This window comes from Scyliorhinus canicula, chromosome 1 (assembly GCF_902713615.1).
Source record: "Scyliorhinus canicula chromosome 1, sScyCan1.1, whole genome shotgun sequence".
Taxonomy (NCBI): domain Eukaryota; kingdom Metazoa; phylum Chordata; class Chondrichthyes; order Carcharhiniformes; family Scyliorhinidae; genus Scyliorhinus; species Scyliorhinus canicula.
The window spans coordinates 198,565,141-198,579,896 of NC_052146.1; the positions used below are offsets into that span (position 1 = coordinate 198,565,141).

At 44.0% G+C, this 14,756-nt stretch overlaps 1 protein-coding gene across 4 annotated transcripts in view; it reads left to right on the plus strand.

Moving 5' to 3' along the window:
• kiz (kizuna centrosomal protein) overlaps positions 1-11,152 on the plus strand; it is a 274,733-nt gene extending 263,581 nt beyond the window's left edge. For all 4 annotated transcript variants that reach the window (XM_038805982.1, XM_038805994.1, XM_038805988.1 and 1 more), the window contains 2 exons: positions 2,503-2,546; positions 10,933-11,152. In XM_038805982.1, the coding sequence (XP_038661910.1) occupies positions 2,503-2,546; positions 10,933-11,039 (151 nt within the window). In that variant the 3' untranslated portion in view covers positions 11,040-11,152. The remainder of the gene's footprint in view (positions 1-2,502; positions 2,547-10,932) is intronic.
• The last annotated feature ends 3,604 nt before the right edge of the window (positions 11,153-14,756 follow it).

Below are 14,756 nucleotides of genomic sequence, written 5' to 3' on the forward strand. Positions count from 1 at the left end.
TGTTTACTGTTTACTGATGGCCACAAATGTCGGGCCAGTGGAATGATTTCATCTTAAATGCAACAAGGACCACTCACAATAGATTTATTATGTAGATCTCTTCATTCCTCCAATCTTGACCCCCTGTGCATCCGAAGTTTAATCACTCCCCTATTGGTGAGTGTGCCGTCATCTTCCTCAACTTTAAGCTCTGGAATTCCTTTCCCAGATTGCTCTTCCTCTACTGCGCTCTCTTCCTTTGAAATACCTTTTTAAAAACACATATTTCTGACCGCAACCTTTGGCCACCTGTCCTACTTTTCCCTGTTGTGGCCTGTTGTAAAATGTTGTTTGATAATGTTCCTGTGAAGCACCTTGGGACATCTACTACATTAAAGGCATTTTGTAAAAGAAAGTTGTTTTGCTGCCACCCTGAACGCACCCATCAAAGTCTTGGTCTGTTAACAATTTTAGATAAAAAGGGCGGGGGGGGGGGGGGGGGGGGGGGGGGGGGGTGATAGTAACTGTCACAATCTTTATTTCAGAAAGTTGAAAATAATCAGTTAGCCGTTACTGTTTTCTGCCTTTCTGGTACCTGAAACAGATAAAATGTTGTCTAATACAGTTGGCACTTTAGCAGCTAAACATTGCATCTGCAGCCCACAAAAGATCAAAACATTTCCTATTTGTTTGACAATTTCAGAAGGCTAGTGATGCTGTTGGCAGACAATTGGTCATTTGTCAGTCGTGCTGAATACATCCTGCATATGCATCAGATCAAAGCTTCTTCAGGGGCACACATTTACATAGTTATATCGCTGATACTATGGGAACCCAGCAGCCTTATTCTGAGAACACTCTGTAAATGGAAGCCTTTGAAAATCCTTGAGAATTATTAGAAGTCAGTTGTGTTTCATGGTTTTTTTTGTCTGCGTGTAAAGGTTCTTCACAATAAATTCTACTTTCTAATCGAGGAAAATGGCATTTAAGAAAATGTTTTTAATCTCCCACTCATATGTAAACCCAAGATTTGGGAGGATTATGCCATTGTCTTGCATTGTCTACCCGCTTCTCAAATGAGGAAATTCAAAATGCTTCAAACCAATTTTAACTTACTTTCATAAACCACTAAAAATGAGCACAACTGTGAACTTTATATACATGCCAATCTAAACATGGGTTTGCTGCCTCAATAACATTTTAGAAATCCATTTTTTAAGAAGCTTTACAAAGCCTCTTGGCAGTCTCTTCAGAAAATATTTGTGGTGATTTAGTTTTGCTGTTTGAGATTCTGTCTCGCTACATAAAGGATTAATTGGCCTTATTGAACTGTAAGGAACAATAAACCATCACTGAAACATACATGACAATAATAAATATTATTATTAATACACAAGTAGGCTTACATTAATACTGCAATGAAGTTACTGTGAAAAGCCCCTAGCCGCCACACTCCGGCGCCTGTTCGGGTACACTGAGGGAGAATTCAGAATGTCCAATTCACCTAATAAGCATGTCTTTCAGGACTTGTGGGAGGAAACCAGAAGTCCCACGCAGACACGGGGAGATTGTGCAAACTCCACACAGACAGTGACCAAAGCCGGGAATCCAACCCGGGTCCCTATGTTGAAGATTTTTTAAAATTTAAAGTACCCAATTCATTTTTTGTTTCCAACTAAGGGGTAATTTATCATGGCCAGACCACCTACCCTGCATATCTTTGGGGGTGAGACCCACGCAGACACGGGGAGAACGTACAAACTCCACATGGGCAGTGACCCGAGGTTGGGATCAAACCTGGATCCTCGGTGCCGTGAGGAAGCAGTGCTAACCACTGTGCCCCCATGCCGCCCCCGTATATTCAAGATTTTAATCATATTTACAGTCTTTTTGAAACACATTTTCATTTTATCGTGATGCATTTACTTATATTTATAAATTGCTCTTGACTTCACTGATAAAATAAATAAGCAAACAATGCAGGATTAATCACATTAGTTAAAAGAATTGCAGAACAAGTTGTGTCCAAAACCATGTTTGCCTGTGTTTTAAAAGCGCTGGTTCAAGTTTTAATTTGCTTGAATCATGCTCTACACACAATTGAATATGCCTCCAGGCAGAGATTACTCTGGTTAGGGAATGCTCCTCAAATTGTGCTTGTTTTCTTTGGCTTAGTTTGGTAGTAACTGACTGTACACCGATGAAAATATTAAATGGTTGAGTATATATTTTTTCAAGATTCTTAAAATCAGGTTACTCACAGGAAGGTTGGACACCATGGTTAAAAATGCTAATTTTGGTGATAAACTCACTTTCACAAAACTCCAGGTCAGAATTTACAGTCAGTGGTTCTGTTGGCATCCACATTTGTTTTCTCCTCCTGCCATTCTGGTTTCACATGTCCGTGCACCAGAAAAATCATGATTGGTCGCCATCAGCTCAGTGATGTGTGGGCATACAGATTGTTGGTGAATATGAGGACTTGCTTTTAAAATTAAATGCTGCCTTCTTTAATTTTAACAGGGACAGAAACAAGAAAGAGAGGATTAATCCTGCAAAGTCAAAAGGTAAGTTTGAGATTGAAAACAGAAGTCAAGAAAATCAAACAGGGTAGTGAACCACTTTCTGCTCCTCTTTGGAAGAGAGTTGCACCAGAACCAAGTCAGGTCGGTTGTCTGTTCCTTTTCTCTGTGTCTGGAAATGATCTAATTCCCCTTTTGAATCCTCCAACTGAATCAATGTCTGCTGCATAACACGACAATTTATTCCACAAATAAACCTCAGCCCCAAAATTTTATTCCTCAGGCTAAGTTTAACTTAGTTTTTCACCTTTGAAAGAACTTCTCAAGTTCCTGCTTATTTTCTGTCTCTCCAGGGGCGATTTTGCGCTTGTGTTCGCTGTCAACGGGAATAGTGACATGGGTGCAGAATCTTACAAGAGTCAGGAAACTAGATTCTCGCCGATGCGATCTCATTTCCCAATTTTCCCTGCCTTTTGCAGGTGATGTAGCCCATTTAATTAAATTTAAAAAAATTTTTTTAAATAAATTTAGAGTACCCAATTCATTTTTTCCAATTAAGGAGCAATTTAGCGTGGCCAATTCACCTACCCTGCACATCTTTGGTTGTGTGGGCGAAACCCACGCAAACATGGGGAAAATGTGCAAACTCCACATGGACAGTGATCCAGAGCCGGAATCGAACTTGGGACCTCAGCACCGTAGGCAGCTGTGCTAACCACTGTGCCACCGTGCTGCCCTTTTAATTATATTATAATGGACTAACATATTATTAAAGAGCCTACACTCCACATAATCCCCCCCAAACGTCATGTCGGCAAGGTTCACAACAGCTTAAGGAAGACAAAAAAGTCGAGGGGTTCCTGCCGGGGTTGCCAAGGTCACTATAATCCGTGGGGGGAGGGGGGAGGGGGGGGGGTGCCTGGGGACAGCCCCCTGGCATTGGTTGGTCCCGTTATGTGTGGCGGGGAAGCGCCAGGGCCTTTGAAGGAGGACTTAACAGTGATGGAGGAGTTGCCATTGAGGGGAGGAACCTTGCAGTGACTAGGGAGGGGGGAGTCTGCATTGGGGAGGGGAACCGCTGCGATACTTCAGGATGGTTGTGGATAGGGAGGCGACCCCTCGATAATTGCGCTGTAGGGGGGGTGGAGTCATGGCTAATTGTGTCGGCGGGGGGGGGGGGGGGGAGGAGGCCCCAATACCATCATGGTGAGGGGCTGGGAGGAGTTTGATGTCAGTTCTGATCGGGCGTCCTTTAATGCTGAGGCCCCAATCTCCATGGAGCTGGCAAGGCCCCGCCAGACTGACAATATCAACCATACAACTTTTTATATGTTTCAAGAGATCCATAAAATCTGGTCTGAAAACTCGGCAGTATATCTGGAAAGATGCATGCTGGTTTTCAGTCAGAGTCTGACACTCTTGACAAATTATGGGAAAATCCTGTCCTCCTTATGAATTGTATGATTACTTAAAAGACTTAGATTACTCAATTTTTTTCTAGCTTTCTTCTTTCCTGAAGGTGCTGGCTTAATGGGTTGGTTTCCGTGACACTGGTGGCTCTGAATTTCTTGCTCAAGTGGCAGTTCTTCTTGTGTGAACTTGGTCACTGAATGATAGCAAGCTATTCAACCAATTGGGCCAATATAATCTAGCCCACTCCTAACCTAATGGAAAATCTATATATCCATTTCCAACTATATTTTTATCAGATAACAATCAAGAATGCAGGTAATAGATGATTTTCTTTTTTGTCTTTGTGTGCCAGTCTTTTTAAGCCAACCATAGTATCCCTACTGCTGCTCAACAGAGACCAGGGCTGGGAGTGAAGGACAAACTCGGAGTTGAACAGCTGAGCCTCTCTCGGTCGATCAGCTGGAGACTGGCTCCTTCCAGGTCGCCATCTTTAATCGATAGTAAAATTGTCGCCATGGCGGTTACATTAAGACCATAAGACCATAAGACATAGGAGTGGAAGTAAGGCCATTCGGCCCATCGAGTCCACTCCGCCATTCAATCATGGCTGATGGGCATTTCAACTCCACCTACAAGCATTCTCCCCGTAGCCCATTGAGGTGGCTTTGGTGGCTATATTGTATCTGGGAAGATTGACACCATCAGGAAGCAGCAGGACTGTCAGGACATTTTCAAACAGACCCCACCCCCCATCCCCCACCCCTTCCAGAGGAGCTTTAACCCTCCCTCCCCTCTCTCACTCTGACATGTCAGCCATGAATCCTGAATAACTTGGAGCAAAACAGTTAAAATGGATAAAAGTACACTTGTGGTGGTGGTGGTGACAACAACCTCTTAACCCCATCAAACGGGCGCCAAAACGATCCAGAAGCAGTCCCCCCCCCCCCCCCCCCCCCCACCCACCCATCCCTCCCCCCAGCCGAACCCCCACAGACCACATTGATGAAAAATCCGAGGAGGAGAAAAAGGTGAATGGGAAAGAGCCAGCCACCCACCAGGAAAGCCAACAAGGTCGAGTGGAGGGAAACCAATCTCGGAGCTGGCAGCCGCACGATGTGGTACAGAAACGAGAAGGGCGAACGCCACGGAGTTCTTAGCGCAGACCCAGGCGTTGATGGACAAGCTCATGGGCTTTATTACCACTGAGCTCCAGAAACACAGAGAGGAGCAGAAAAGAGACCTCCTGACAGCCATCGACACAACGGTGGAAACGATGACACTCCCATGAGGGAGGTGATGGCCAAAATGGAGTGTTGGTTGGAGGCCCAAGAATGAAGATGAGAGACATGGAGAAAGCTGCCACTGACCAAGAGAACCAGGTCGCAGCATTGGAGACCAAGGTGCTGAGTCTGATAAAGGCCCAGAAGGGGCGAAGAGAGAAAATTGATGACCAAGAAAATAGGTCTCGCTGCCAGAAGATAAGAATCATGGGGCTGCCAGAAAGGATGGAGGACAGAAACCCCACAGGTCTTGGAGATGTTAGGGAAACTGGTCGGCAAAGAGGGTTTCGCTAAGACTCTGGAGGTGGACCAAACCCACAAGTCACTTCGACAGTGACCCAGAACCAGGGAAGCATCATGGGCGATAATCACAAAGTTCTACAAATATCAGGATAAGGAGCGAATCCTAAAATGGGCAAAATGTGTGAAAGTGTGAAGGGCATTCTATCTGCTAATACCAAGACAATTAGGTCAGACCTGACCAAGCACCACGCCAAGTTTAGAACATAGAACAGTACAGCACAGAACAGGCCCTTCGGCCCTCGATGTTGTGCCGAGCAATGATCACCCTACTCAAACCCACGTATCCACCCTATACCCGTAACCCAACAGCCCCCCCCCCTTAAACTTACTTTTTAGGACACTACGGGCAATTTAGTATGGCCAATCCACCCAACCCGCACATCTTTGGACTGTGGGAGGAAACCGGAGCACCCGGAGGAAACCCACGCACACACGGGGAGGACGTGCAGACTCCGCACAGACAGTGACCCAGCCGGGAATCGAACCTGGGACCCTGGAGCTGTGAAGCATTTATGCTAACCACCATGCTACCGTGTTGCCCCGTTTAACGGTGCCAAATCCACCCTCTACAAGAGCAAAGTGCAATTTGATATGCTCTACCCTACCAGGTTATGGGTCACATACCAAGCACAGGAGTACTATTTTGACACTCCTGAGACGACCAACAAATTAGTCCAAAATAACGGATTTGTTATGGTTAGCTGGACCTTGGAAGGGGCCCTGGTAGTTTTGGTAAATATATACGCCCCGAACTGGGACGATGCAGATTTCATCAAGACAACTGTGATCAAAATTCCGGAAATCCAATGCAGACAGGCTGTTGGTTAAGGGGGGGTGGCGGAGAGGGGAAGAGGGGAAGAGAGGGGGAACAAGAAAGGGAGATAGGGATAGCTGCCCAGAGACAGAAGAGCAGGAGAGGAACAGGGAAGGAATGGGTAGGAGGGCCACCTGCTGAAGGGAGCACAGGCCTCCCCTGCACGGGGGGGGAAACCAGGGTAACAAGCAGACCCACCCTCCCTCCCACAAAGATCAAGGGGGGGAATGGTACCCCCTCCCCTCAGCGGAATAAAGTCTACAGACGACCGAGGGAAGGAACCCCAACCACACCAAGACACAGAAGAGGAAAGCTGGGGACAACCCCGACCACCAAGCGACAGGGGCCCCAGTGGAACCCAATGAACTGCTTTTAAAAATCAAACACAGGTGTAAAAATGTAAATATTGTCCAGCATTAGAGCCCCAGTCATGGCTATGGTGACAGCGAGGGATTCTCAAGGCTGCTTGTTCCGACCTATGTACAGTTTTCTTCCTTGTCGTTGTATGACACGTTATGTGTGAAGCCCAGCTCTTTTTCTTTTCTTTTCTGTAGCTGGTACTTGAAACACCAATAAAAATATTTTTTTTTAAAAATAGACCAGAGATTGAGTCTGATTCCTGGATAGAACATAGAACAGTACAGCACAGAACAGGCCCTTCAGCTCTCATTTTTAGTTCTATGCAGAGTTCTGTACTACATTCAACAAGCAAGCTATCAGGTTATTCATGTAGGTCCCGCCTTCTCAACCTTGTCCCTCACCTGGGGTGGGTGATCCTCAGATTAAATCACCACCGTCAGCTCTCCCCCTCAAAGGAGAAAACAGCATAAGGTCATCTGGGACTATGTTGGCTTTTACATTATCAGCGAAGTGGCTTAATGTCGAGATTAAGTTCCCAAAGCTCCTATTCAGAGCTCAATAATCTAAGGTTCATGGGTATATTTGTAGTGGACCATGTAAAGAAAACTGGAAGTATTTAAAAATAAGCTAAGTGAGGTGTCAGAGCATTGGAGAGTGGCAAATGTGACACCCTTATGAAAAAAAATGGGTGTAAGGATATTCCTAGTAACTAGAGACCAGTGAGTTCAACATCATGGTGGGATTTGACATGTTTCTCTGAAGCCATTGCCAATGGGTCTTTCTGTGGTCTTATTAATATTTTATAGCAATTCATGAATTTCTCTGGATTTATATTCTATGAATTGACTTCCATTCTTAAATTATTAACTTTTTAAAATAGTTCCAATTTTCTTTTAATGTATTGCCCACTCTGGAGATATCCACAATCTAATTATTTTCCTCAATGGCTTCTGTTTTATTTCTGAACGTTTCCCCTCACTTTGTCTATGCTGCAACGTTTTTTAAAAACATTTGTACAATACATTGATGTAAATCTACAGGGAGTGGCAGGGGGGTTGGGTTGGTTGGTTGTGGGGGGCAGTGGTGGCTGTCTGGGAACCATTGTGGATTAGAATTCTCAATTTCCATCTCTGGAACTTGGGTTTCACAGACGGATTGGATATTTTAAAAAATCCTTCGAATAATTGCGAGGTGAAATGAGCTCAGTTGGCCACAAATTAGTTTCCATTGGTCACAAAACCACAATTTATCACTAATCGGACTGTCTTACTTGGAGGGGCTGACACGGGGCGAGCTCATGCCCTAAGTAGTGCAGTTATGAGCTGGAGTTTATGCACGTTGTTGGCGCCATCTAGAGGAAATTCTAACTTGAATGTGAGTATCATGGCGCCTGACCAGGGGATGCTGAGACTAGATGCTACCAGTGAATGAAAATCTACATATTTTTACATTTTACAAATTTGAGAAGCCATATAATTGCTCACAGCATTTGTATAGACTAGAGCGTCAAACCTGCATGATCAAGTTTGACATTCGCTAAGGCGCACATTATACAATTATACTGAACACCAAAAGACTGGAGGAGTTGTACATAAAAGTTGCAACAATCAATATGTGTAGGTTGTTTGCTTGTCACAGGAACAAAAATTCAAATCACATTTATCTGTTCCGTTCCCATGTCACTTTGCTTTATCTCACAATCCAATTCAGTCTTTGCCCCTGTTTATATTTTTTTATTTTTTATAAATTTAGAGTACCCAATTATTTTTTTTCCAATTAAGAGGCAATTTAGCATGGCCAATCCACCTAACTTGTACATCTTTGGGTTGTGGGAGTGAAACCCACGCAGACACAGGGAGAATGTGCAAACTCCACACGGATAGTGACCCAGAGCTGGGATTCAAACCCTGGTCCTCAGCGCTAGTCCCAGTTCTAACCACTGCATCACATGCCACTCCTCCCCAGTTTATATTTGAGCCAGAAACCTTGCAAGTGAATTCCACAGCCTCACATTTCTTCTCTAAAGCCTCAACATTTTTCCTGTATTGTGAAGCCCTATACCACAGATAGTATGGAGGCGAGTGACTCACTGTCGGGTATCTGTCAATTTATATATCCAGTGCCTGAATCCTTTGATTATCTTCCAGCCTGTAACTCACTCCCAGGCTTCAGTTATTCTACATCTAAACTGCTTAAATGCAACGAGAGTTAAGCTTGTAACTTATACCTACATATTCTACATATCAGCCACTCAAACCCATTGTGACCCTTGGCCCAATAGACTAGTGTATGAATATTATATAAATTTGAACCTTGTGATGAGACTCCTGAATATCTGTTGTTCAATAAAAAAGATTATTGTTTTATAAAATAGTATATCATTGGACTGTTTACAGTACAGGTTTTCACAATATAGGAAACTTATTGAGGCTTTAGACAATGTGTAATGTTGATTCACTAATGTACTAGCTGGTACAAGCAAATACAAATAACATGATTTGGAAAATTGGGTCTTTTCTTAATCAGAATAGTGCAGATCAAAGGACAAAAGTAATAGATATGTTTAAAATTCTGAAACAATGCATCAGGCTAGATAGAAACAATTGTCAGTCCATGTTGGTAGTAATTATGAGATTATTGCTTTTACTGAAATGTATGTATGTTTTTGGTTTCATTCTGCATGCCTCATATATTTTTTCCTCTCTGTCTGGGCCCTGGACTGTGTTTGAGTTTTTTTTTTGCTGCCATAAAGTTTTAGTTACACATTTGTGGGACCACCTATTCGAACATATGAAAATGGAATCTACGTTTGAATTTAAGATTCTATGTGAAAATTAATCTGATACTTGATCATTAGAACACAAAACCATAAAATAGTTTTGAATCACTGAAAGAAGGCAACACTTCAAAATCCTAAATAAATAAATTGAAGGGTGTTAGTACTGGCAGAGGGGGCCCTCTTGAACATACCAGTTGAACATACCTGAGAACTGATGCAGATAATGACACACCCATCCAGTGGTCTAATTTTGGGGAGGCAATATCAGCTAATCCAAATCATTACTATTGTAGGAAATGTTTTATCTCAGGACGGCGACAGGAATAAGATTATAGCACTGTTGCCTCACGGCGATGAGGACCCAGGTTTGATCCCAGCCCCAGATTACTGTCCGTGTGGAGTTTGCACATTCTCCCTGTTTCTGCGTGGGTCTCACCCCCACAAACCAAAAAGATGTGCAGGGTAGGTGAATTGGGCACACTAAAATTGCCCCTTAATTAAAACAAAAATGAATTGGGTACTCTAAATTTATATTTTAAAAAAATACAGAAACACTTTAACAAGTTTCTGCACTGTATCGGCATGTAATTTTTGACACCCTACTCTCATTCAGGAAGAACGTAAATGAACTGGAGTAAGATCATTTATCTTAATTAAAGTTTTCAGCTTTTCTTTTTTTTTAAATTTAGAGTACCCAATTATTTTTTCCAATTAAGGGGCAATTTAGGGTGGCCAATCCACCTATCCTGCACATCTTTTGGGTTGTGGGGGTGAAACCCACGCAGACACGGGGAGAATGTGCAAACTCCACACGGACAGTGACCCAGGGCCGGGATTCGAACCCGGGTCCTCAGCACCGCAGGCAACAATGCTAACCACTGTGCCACCGTGCTGCCCTTGTTTTCAGCTTTTCTTGCTCAAAATTGACCATGATTTTTAAACGAAATGCTGCACATTAATATGCATTTTGAAATTAAATTATCAACCAGACAATACTCGAAAGGAGCTGGATTGAATGAGAATCCAAACTGATGCAAGTATTGTTATAATCCTCTTTCATTGTAGAACCAGCGTTTTCTGAATAATGGATAATGAATTGCAAATTTTCAACGGCTGATATCACTGGAGTCATTGGCATGTTAATGTTGACTTTTGTTTTGTACATTTTAGCTGATAAACTGGACATCAAAATTTTAATTTCCAGATTTTAAATTTGATGCAACATTTGAAATCTGTAAAGAATGACCATGTTAAAGCAACAAGCTCGAAGAACTTGCTTTTGTGGACATCAAATCTTTTGTTTTTGCATTTAAAAATTTGCAACTATTTTAATTTATTATCCTGTCGCCTAGGAAAGAAAGATGAGCAAAGATCAAAGATAAACGTTGCATGTATTATTTTGCCAAGTATCATTTTCCCAAGTAAATCATTTGAGAGTACGAGCTGACCTTGGGTGAATAAAGATGTCTCTTATTCTTACAGCATTTTGGGGTGAATCTGATGACAGTGCGTCTGATATTGAAGCCATCCTTCATCCTAAGTCTTCAGAAGCCCGAGAAGACAATGATGATTTTGACGACTTTTTTTAAAAACAGCAAAACCTGAACATTCAGTTGTCAGAAGAGGCACTATAATGTAACCAGGATTTGAATGCCGAGATATTCAGTTGGAGACAAATAAATTGCACGTGTTGTAATAGAAATTCACTGCCTGTCCGTTTGTTTCTTGTATTCGATAATTGTGGCAAAAAATAAAGAGAACAGTAACTAGAGAGAATCTTTAGGTCTTTTTCAAGATTACTCTGGGGACTGAGATCTTCCAAGATGAAGTCATTCCTTTTTTTTTACTTCAGAGTACCCAATTCATTTTTCCAATTAAGGGGCAATTTAAAGTGGCCAATCAACCTACCCGGCACACCTTTGGATTGTGGGGGCAAAACCCACGCAAACACGGGGAGAATGTGCAAACTCCACACGGACAGTGACCCAGAGCCGGGATCAAACCTGAGACCTCGGCGCCATGAGGCACTGCACCACCGTGCTGCCTGAAGGTGAAGTCATTCCTAACAGACTGTGATGGATATTTGGACTCAGTTCATATATATCCCTTACAAACATAATTAATGCTACAATTATACATATTAAACATAAAGCAGATATTCGAAGCTTGTATCACCTTGCAGCACTTAGTGAATCATGCTTTCTTCTCTGATAGGGGTGTCATCATTCTTCAAGTTATAAATATTTTGGCAATGCATCATTTATGTTCTAAAAACACAATTATGGAGCACAAATTATTTTTCATGTAATAAGTTACATGATGAGACAATAAAGTATGCAGAAAGCAAACTCTTCTTAATAGCAGCAATAGCTATCTGTTTACCTCTGCTTGCAATACACTCTCAGAGATACTAACAGCCAACCTCAATGTGCCTAAATTGAGAGTCGCACAATGGTTAGCGCAGTTGCTTCACAGCTCCAAAGTCCCAGGTTCGATTCCTGGTTTGGGTCACTGTCTGTGTGGAGTCTGCATGTTCTCCCTGTGTCTGCGTGGGTATCCTCCGGGTGCTCCGGTTTCCTCCCACAACTCCCGAAAGACGTGATGTTAGGTAATTTGGACATTCTGAATTCTCCCTCAGTGTACCTGAACAGGCGCCGGAATGTGGTGACTAGGGCCTTTTCACAGTAACTTCATTGCAATGTTAAAGTAAGCCTACTTGTGACAATAAAGATTATTATCTTTACGGGAAAAACTCTGTCGGAGGACTCTGTAGCATTTTGAAAAATTGGAACCTAGTACTTGGAGAGGGGAAGAGTTTCTCCAGGCATTGAGAGCTTCAGTATTTTCTTTATCACCAACTGACCTGGATGTCCAGGGAACATTAGAGCAAATTAATTACCGTCATCGTTGAATGCAAGGAGTGCAGCAGCCAGTTTGCACAAAGAAAGGTCCCACAAATCGGAATAGGGTTGACCAGATAACCCATTTTAATTACATTAATGAGGGCTAACTATTGGCTGGGGTAGATCATTTCTGCTTGATGACAACAGGATGTATATGAACATAGAAAAGTCATCTCTATACAGAGCAAGATATATTTTCAATTTCCTTCTCATATTAGCCAATATCTGTGGGCTGTGTTGTAATAAAGTGACCCTACGAAGTGTTTGCACAATGCATAAAGTACATTAATTAAAAAAAAGAAACAAAAGGGTCACTGTCACTTGTTGAGAAAAAGGGAATTTACTGAAATTTGAACACAATTGTGTGTTGAACAGGAAGTTCTTAGAATACATTAAGGATAAAGAGCAATTTTGTTCTTTGCACCACGAGTCAGTAACATATATTACCAATGCTGATGCAAATTAAAGCCAAAGCATTTGCCCTTGCCCTGCTTTGCTCAAAGGTTTTTTTGTTGTAATCTTCAAATGTCAAGATGATTCTCTGAATGTCAAGTGTTGATTCTAATGAATGATTTTTTTTTTGTTACAAGAATATCTAAATGGAGTTTGGATTCCAGTAATAGGAAGTTTAAAAGAATGGAATGCATTAGTTAGTTATTTCTGCCACAGCAGTCGCCTTTTTAATCATAAATAGATCAGGACATGGTTCAATAAAACAGAATACCCGATCTCTCTTGACAACATGAGCAGTTACAATAGGTAGATTGTAGTCGAATAACAACTAAACTATTAATGTTATTTGTAAATAACAGAAAATGATCCATTAGCTTCCTGGTATTTGCAGAAACATTTATTATGCTGTGTGGTGATCCACCACTGTGTAATTGTGTGTGTGCCTGTATTAGGGGATGTACAGCAGTACCTGTATTACAGGTTCATCGGTAGCCCCTGCCGGCTAGCTCCGCCCACAGGGACCCGTATATGATTTCTCCTGAGCTGCCATTCTACCAGCTGCAGTCGAAGGATCAACTTCTCACTGTAATAAAGCCTCCCTTGTACCGATTCGAGTCTTTAAGTGCAATTGATAGCACATCAATTTATTACAGTGAGATTTTCTGCATCATGGACATCAGGATAAAACCAGATCGCTTGCAGCTGGATCCGCAATCGGCAAACGCCAGAAAAGACTTTAATCACTGGCTGGCTTGCTTCGAGGCCGATATCACCTCAGCGGACCCCGCACCAACGGAAGCTCAGAAAATTCAACTCCTCTACTCAACGTTGAGATCCAGCGTGTTCCCGCTGATACAGGACGCGCCGAATTACGCACGCGCCATGGAACTCCTTAATGAAAATTACGTCCAGAAGACGAACACTCTGCAAGGCATGTACTCGCCACTCGCGTACAACTACCTGGTGAGTCGCTTGAAGACTTCTGGCAGGCCCTTATCCCTCTAGTACGGGACTGTGACTGTCAGGCCGTCACGGCTACGGAACATTCTAATCTCCTCATGCGTGATGCATTCGTGACGGGGATTGCATCGGACCCCATCCGGCAATGACTGCTGGAAGGGGCCGCGCTCGACCTAACGGCGACAAAAGCATTAGCGTTATCCATGACGGTCGCTTCTCGTAATGTACAGTCCTACCCCGCCCACCGCGCGGCCCACCCATCCTACCCCTCGTGGACCCCGCAACTGACCCCCCCGACTGGGGCCGCTCCCGCACAGTATGCCTGCGCTGCTCGCTACACCGCGCCCCCATCATCGCTGCTCGGCCCGCGCCGCCACCTGTAAATCCTGTGGCAAGAAGGGCCACTTTGCGGCAGTGTGTCAGGCCCGCGCAGTTGCCGCTATCCCGCCCGACTTCTCTCCCTTCCCTCAGCTGATCGCACAATGTGCATCGCCATCTTCTCCCCCCAGGTCCATGTGTGGCCCATGGATGGCGGCGCCCACAACGTGCGCACCATGGGCGCCGCCATCTTCCCCCCCAGGTCCACGTGTGGCCATCTTGCCCCCCCCCACAACGTGCACACCATGGGCGCCGCCACCTTGCCCCGCGCCCGCAACGTGCACTGCATGGGTGCCGCCATCTTCTTCCCCGCAGGCACTTCGGCGCCGCCATTTTGTCCTTCCCTCGGGACTGGACTGCGGGACCCGGGTCGCTGCCGTTCCTCGTCAGGATACTCAGATGATCGCCTGCTGCTCGCCTCCATGACGCTGGATCAGTCCCGTCCTCACAACCTGGCTACCACTTCGACGACGGTGCTCATCAACAGCCACGTGACCTCCTGCCTACTAGACTCCGGGAGCTCCGATAGCTTCATCCACCCGGACCCAGTAAGGCGCTGCTCCCTCGCGGTCCATCCCGCCAACCAGCAGATCCCCCTGGCTGCCGGATCCC